This window comes from Belonocnema kinseyi, chromosome 7, assembly GCF_010883055.1.
Source record: "Belonocnema kinseyi isolate 2016_QV_RU_SX_M_011 chromosome 7, B_treatae_v1, whole genome shotgun sequence".
Taxonomy (NCBI): domain Eukaryota; kingdom Metazoa; phylum Arthropoda; class Insecta; order Hymenoptera; family Cynipidae; genus Belonocnema; species Belonocnema kinseyi.
The window spans coordinates 104,245,163-104,252,594 of record NC_046663.1 but is presented as its reverse complement, the minus strand read 5'-3'; the positions used below and the strand labels follow the sequence as shown (position 1 = coordinate 104,252,594).

Genomic DNA, 7,432 nt, shown 5'->3' with positions numbered 1-7,432 from the left:
ACGCAATAGATCCAAATCGCCAATTTCTTCAATTTCTTTCAAATGGGGAGCAAGATATAAATAGAAGACCACCGAAGTCTTCCGAAGCCTTCAGATCGGCAAATTCGTACAGCAGAACTCCGAGGTCGAATCGTGCATTTTCGGCTTACATACGAACTCACAGTGGTAATCATGCACTTTCTGTTTTGCGGCTCCCAAACGGTAGGTATGGTGGGGGTAAATTTCATCCACGATCTGGCACCTGGCGGGGGACGATTCCCCTCGTGCGGCATCGTTGCGGCGTTTCAGGTCTGTGAGCTCTGTTCGGTATACGAACGTCCGATTACTCGGATTTATCTATTACCAGTCAGAGCGACAGAAATGAGCGAAATATGAACAACTATTATTAATTAGATAAAAAAATTATTCTGTAAACTTAGTGGATTATGGCGGGCGGCTAAGACTATTAAATTTTAGTTACATTTATACTGTTTCTTAACGGCGGGCGGCATTTGCATTGTTGGCAAATACTCGATTAAGCACTTATTGTTTTTTCTTTTCATCGTGCAATTACCACTCACGAGGCAGGCGGTATGTTTAAAGTTCTAATGTTTCGTCTTTATGAGATTTTCTGCGATTGAAAATTATTCAATTTTTCGACATCGACTATTTCAAAGCTATTTTCGGTTTCCCTATTATTTAAATGAATGTTTGAAGTCACATGGTTTCTCAGTTTGAGTGTGTGATGATAGCCTTGTCGCTTGAGAAAAACAGTGTGCGACAGGCTCGGTCGACTCCCATGGGCGCGTTTGACCACCTATAGCGACACTAGCGCAAACTACAAGGAGGTGGCAAACTCAAGCGTATCCATGTGTTCGTGCACGTAAATGTGTATATTATTTGAATGTGTTGCATGAATTGAAACTGGAGAAAATAAACGAATTAATTCAAAATTACACAAATTTAAGACGAAGAATGTTTAAATACTGATTCCTGTACCATTTTTCGGCATAAATTTGTACAATTTTGCAATAATTCGCCAATAAATGAAGAATTACATCACACATGAAATGTAACCTTTTCGCAACATTTTATTTATTCGCATTATAATAAAGAAGTGAAATCAGTAACATCCTGGCACAGCACAAACATTTCAATTTACTTTAACTTTGTTTATTTTTCAATGTCCTCATTTCACTTCATACGGCGAGACACAACTTTTTTGAACTTAGGAGAATTTGAAGTTTGTTGATGAAACCATAACCTCAACGAACACTAGAATGGCGGTGCCAAGATATTTTAAGAAAATATGACCCCCAATTATGCCCCTACAATAGAGCCATCTACAAGGAGGTGGATAACTACAAAAGTATATGTGATCACACGCGCCCATGGGAGTCGACCCAGCGTGGTGTGCGAGCAGCAGTGAATCACGACAGTTCGTTGTCTGATCTTTTTGTATCAGTAAAATGATTAACTCAATAATGACATTAAATCTTACATCTTACAAAAATGTCTATAAACGAGTGAGTGACCTGTGTGGGTCTCAAAATTGGTCTTAGGCTGCCAAGTATTCTATACTTAAAATAAAACTTGAACTATTCATTATTTCTAACGATTCTCCTCTGTCTATTCCTGATCTAACAAAATTAATATTCATAAACATAAACATTAAGCAACAACGTTTCTCATAAATGCAATGAGATACGCCAAAAAAGACTACATTTTTTAATTCAACTAGAAAATTGCATATTACTATATAAGTTGTAATTATAAATAAGCATAATGAAAAAATTCACCAATTAAAAAAGAGTGTTCATAATTTGAAGAAAAATTTAAAAAGGGAGAGTCGGATTAGCGACGGCCAACTATTGTAAATAACTCTGCCCGCCCGCTACGTGACGAATACAAAAGGACCATTATATTACCGTGAAATTACTCTTAAAAGAACCTTGAAAAGGACCCAAATCTCCCTAACTACCTCTGCGACTAAATCATTCAAATCGAACCTGCAGACAGTCTCAAACCAGCCAAGCTATTTTGCCTGAGAATGCTCCGAGATTTTTTATCGGTAGGGGAGTCTACGTCATCAAAACTTCTTTTGTCCACTTCACCTAAATTTTCAGGAAACCTATCCAACCAAGATCCATAAGTCTAGCGAGTAAGGCATGAAGAAAAGATAACATGGAGAAATGTGAAACATGTATCTTTTCATCCTATTGTGATTTCTGCTTCAATCTATGTGCACGCAACATGCATTGAACATCTTAAAGATTTAGGAGTCAGTAGGGCACTGGCAGTAACTGAAAAAACGTTTTTATTAAACATCTGTTAAATTGCAAGCAACTTTCTAGAACACCAGCGAAGATATTTGACAACAGGAAGCAAGTGATTACAAACCTGTGGAGTGGCAGATGATAGCATTAGTGCCTACAACATATATTTTATTTATAAAAATCGGTGCAGCCGTTTTCTAAAAAAAACTTTTTTATTCTTCTTTCCCCCTCCATAAGTCCCACAAAAATTCATTTTATTAGGAGCAATTGCACTCTTTCCATAAAAAAGTAGAATAGGGTTATGCCCAAAAGTATGCGGATGGGAGCAGTGCACCGTACGGTGTGGAGTGTTGCATGCCAGACTTTTAATTTGTTTTTACATTGTTTCACTTCTTCGACAAATTAAACAAAAATATGTTATAAAGGATATTTTAAGGAGTGTTTCGATAATAAAGTGAACTTCTACTTATGTACCTTCTCAGCAATGTCTCAGCGCGTATAGTTCCCCTGCCTCCATACGCACTTATTTCGCCGTGCGCAGTTCCTTCACTTTCCACCATGGTCCCTATAAGGGCTATACGGTCACGCCCGCAAGAGGGGCCTGACCAATTAAAAAAAGAGACCCGACGAGCGGGAAGTTTGAATTGAGTATTTTAATATGACTCCATGGGAATGCAGATAACTTTTTGGAGAAAATATTCGAAACGTACGAGTAACTCCTAAATGTCATAACAGTAAAATTCTTCAAGTGTAGAATGTATTATTTCGATCTAACCCGATCTAACACACTAACCTTAAATTTGGGATATTTTATTTTGTGACAATGAAAGATCTCTAATCGATAAAAGAATGGAACATGACTGAGAAAATAATTCGACACTTGAGAAATATTACTATTCAGACCTTTATAACTTACCTTTGCGTTTAGAAATTTCCCTCTAAAAAGTCGTGTGCAGTTGCAGTGCAGAGCGGTAGAAGTGCTGGCCCCTCCAGAGGGGAACATTCGTGTGCGTATACGTTTTACGGCGGGGGACATACTTGAAAGTTTTCTGTATATGGATTGCTCACTCTAGAACATAACTTATGCTATTCGTCAAGTTTAAATGCGTTTTTTTTGAAGAACGGTTTTTCGAAGTTCCAAATTAAAAGATTCCCCTCTGACTTGTTTTTTCAACTTTAGAAGGTTCATTTTGTCCCTAAAATGCTGGGAATTTAGCCGGCTATTTTCCCCTATACATAACTCCATACCGACCACAAGGGCTCTTTTCGTGCTGATGCCCACATATATTTTGTTCGTCAAAATCAATGTAGCCGTTTTTGAGAAAAACTAAATTTTCAGGATTATCATTGGGAGAAATTATACTTCTGACCATAAAACATGCATTATTTTTGTGACCACCTTGTTCCACCCTTTTAAATTTTATGATAAATAAAAAATCAACTATCGTTCCAAATTTATATATTTGCTTATTTTCAACAGCTATAAATCTGTTTTTATTCTTTATATATGTCTCCCATTGTAATATAAGTTAATGTATAAAACCTTAGGAAATTTCCCGAAGTTTCTCCAATTTAAACACTTAATAAGAGACTTTTTTACAAATACTTGAAAATAGGTTAAAGTGTTTATTTTAATATCCTCATAAAAATATTTTAATGAAGCGGACTCAACTGCAAATAGACACAATATCAACAAAGTAATAAACTTACTATCGTGAATTCTTTTATGAAAAAAAGTAAGTCATACTTTTAGATAGACTTTTTTAACGACTTTACAAAATAATCTTATACTGACATCCAAAATTGCTTTTAAATAATCTCATACAAGATTCCAAAATATCTTTTCAACGACAACATATTATCTTACTTTATTCATACACTTTGATATTTGTATTAAGTTAACATATAAATACTTGAAAATATGATTAAAGAAAAATAACTGCTTAAATTTTATATTTCATAGCCGAACAAATAAATTATAGAAAAACGCAAAAGTTGACTCGAAAATAATATTATTGTGTTCCGGCGTGGGTATCGAGAATCAATTTAGAAATTTAACTTTAAAAAATATGAGTTCAATTAAACAATTTTTGAATAAAGAAATATAATGGGTTAACTTTTAACTTATTATACATAAAAATTATTCTATTTCAAGATCACATAAGATATTTTAGTTCAGATTATTATTATGAAAAAAGTGAAAGGTTAAAGATGTAGAGCCTTCGGAGTTTTTCACAAAAAATTGTCATTGTCAGTCAATTCGTTTGTAGAGCAGAGTGACATTATGTCCCAGAAGTGCTATAATAATGCTATATACTACAAAAAGGGTGTAATTACCATTCTCTTTTGAGGATTTTACATCGCACGCTGCAAAATATAGCACTATAAAACAATTAAACACTTGATACTTTGCATTCATTGGCACGCAATTGTCAAAAAAGTAAAGAAAAATCGACAGGATTTCTGCAGTCAGATGGTTTTAACTGAATGTACTACGAGTCACTACTGATGATTACCACTACCACATACAAAAAAATAATTTTATGCCGAAGATACCCGTGACGAAAAGTAGTTCTACTTTAACTATCACGCAGTACTATTATAAATCGTGACCTCGAGCGTGATAATTTTTTTCTCAAAATTCAATTCTTATCTTGCTATTTTTAAAAATTTAATGATATAAGGAATTATTATTAAGATTATATAGAAATGCTCTTCTTCATTTTATATAATATTTTTGGTGATGCCATTAGAAATTTATAATCTTCTAAGTTGTACCTTTTTTTTTAAATAATCCATTTTTCACTTTCTTGTGGGACTAAAAGTGTTTATTTAAATTAAAAAGAAAAACACTTTTCTCACAAAACGGAATTTTTCCATGGTTGATATCTACTCCAAGCTAAAATTGAAGAACAAAGTTTTATATCGTGACTAAAGATAATACATAATCTGTGTTCAATAAACAAAAAGATAAGGTAATTAGCCATTTGTCGCATGTGACAGTTCAGGTTGTCGTGTCTTGTAAGCATCTAAAACACTGTCATTATGTCTTTCTTGTGTAATTCTGGGATTTCCATTACTTTGTGCATCCTCTACGTATAGCCCAAGATGGCTTTCGTCTGTCCATAATCCTAGATTTGTTCACAATATTCCCGGTGCTTCATCCCGATCCAGCTTTTGATGGCCACCTCGAAGCAGCAAGACGCTAGTCCTTGTACCAGTTCCGGTCCTATGTCCAAATTCACTGGCTGTGCTCGTTTTATTTAACTGGTCCGCTTTTTCGTTGCCTTTGTTGTGTAGTTCTGCAAGTTAATTTAATTCCTTTTGGCATTCGCAAACCAGATCTGATGTTATGTCTGGTTTCCCAATTGCAGTTAATATCGCTTGATCATCCGAACAGATTGTAATTTGCTTACCAGCAGCGTTTTTCTCTATTAATGTTTAGGCGCAGCGCATGACGACCAAGACCTCCGCCTGAAAGACAGTGGTATGCTGCATAAGGGGGATTTCTATCCCCTCCTTCCCGCACTCTGTATATTCCTGCTCCTGACCCTCCTCCTCTTTTGGAGCTATCTCCGTACCAGATTTCCCCTTAGAGAGGCGGGTTTGCCATTTTCTTCATACATGTACCTGCTAGGGATGCAGGTATATGTAATATATGTAAATAAAGCCCGGAGTACACCAAACCTTCGCTTTCAGTCAAATGTCGGGGGTTGCCTCAAAAACTCTCGAGAGGGAAATGTGTTCTTTTTAGAGGAAATTATGCATTCCTTCCCAGTTTCTGGTATGAGAAGAAAATGTAAAAAGTTATGGTATAAATTGAAAAGATGTGGTTTTCCAGAAAATCTGTTTCATTTTTTTCAATATTTTGTTAAAAAATTTTGCTAATTTGAATCAGACATCTTGTCAGTTTTTTCGAATAAACCAATTATATTTTTCATTATAAAAGGCCAAATTTGACAAAAATCAGCAAAAAGTCTCATTTTCAAAAGAGAAAAAAGTTAAGAGGCCTGATTTGAAATGAATTCAGGCATTCTGAAAATTCCGCTTATGTTAATACAGTTTAAATTTAGTTTTTAACAATGTCCATTTTTTAACAAGTTGCAATATATCAAGTTTAATCGTTAGGCTATTCACCTTTTTGCACACATTGTTAAAAATAGTATTTGAATTAAAATACCAATGTACATAAAACTTAATATCTCAAGCATACTCGGTCAGATAATTTCATTTTACACGACCTGCATATGATATTTGATATATAATGTACATATTGTTAGATTTTAATGTATATTAAATTTTAACTACCGTTTATGCAAATTTCTTTATATACGTTTGTAGTTTTGAAACAGTTTTTGTAACAGTTTATGTTTTGAAAAATTTTCCAGACATTCTTGTAGTAACATATTTTTTTTTTAATAATAATAACACAGACCGTAAGTTTTGCAGAAATTTCCGTTAAATTAAAATTTTGAAGGAAAAATAATTAGAGTTTTCTCAGGCGTTGCAAAGTAAGGAAGACAGGCGATTTTGCTCTCGTTCAGTAAAAAGGAACACCTTAATTCAATTGAATAGGGTTATAAATAAATGGCCGTTCTGAGAGATCGCAGCCACAAAATGATATCAAACCCTTAGAAATAATTAGTTTTCAGCTAGCAAGAATTGCGCCCGAGTTATCTTCAGGTCCTCCTCTCATGAAAATGGGACAATAGATTAGACAAGACATTTTGAGATACTTCTACCATTTAAAACAATGTTTTATTTCAAACTGACAATTTTATTTTTTACTTCTTTACTATATTTAGCTAGAATTTAAAAGTGTAATTATATTTTTCATTTTTCTGTAATATACATCTAGTAATTATTGTGTGTTTTTATTAAACTTTTATTTGGGTAAACCCGGTGATACATCATAGCCACGGACTAAGTCAAGTGACTGATGAGATTAGAATGTTATAACTTAATTCAAATAATTTAATACGATGGTTGAAACCTCCTGCGATGATGTTGTAGGTATACAATTACGAGCGGCCACGAGCTTTGGTGGTGACAACAGTCAATTATTATTATTATTTTGTGTTTTTATTAAACTTTTACTCGGGTAAACCCGGTGATACATCATAGCCACGGACTAAGTCAAGTGACTGATGAGATTAGAATGTTATAACTTAATTCAA

General features: G+C 34.2%; 1 protein-coding gene across 1 annotated transcript in view; it reads right to left on the bottom strand.

Annotated features, from left to right (window-relative positions):
* Positions 1 to 4,750, bottom strand: part of LOC117177220 (procollagen-lysine,2-oxoglutarate 5-dioxygenase-like) — a 55,459-nt gene extending 50,709 nt beyond the window's left edge. Inside the window, exon 1 of the mRNA XM_033367772.1 lies at positions 4,593 to 4,750. Coding sequence (XP_033223663.1) covers positions 4,593 to 4,674 — 82 coding nt within the window. The 5' untranslated portion in view covers positions 4,675 to 4,750. The remainder of the gene's footprint in view (positions 1 to 4,592) is intronic.
* Positions 4,751 to 7,432: the final 2,682 nt, after the last annotated feature.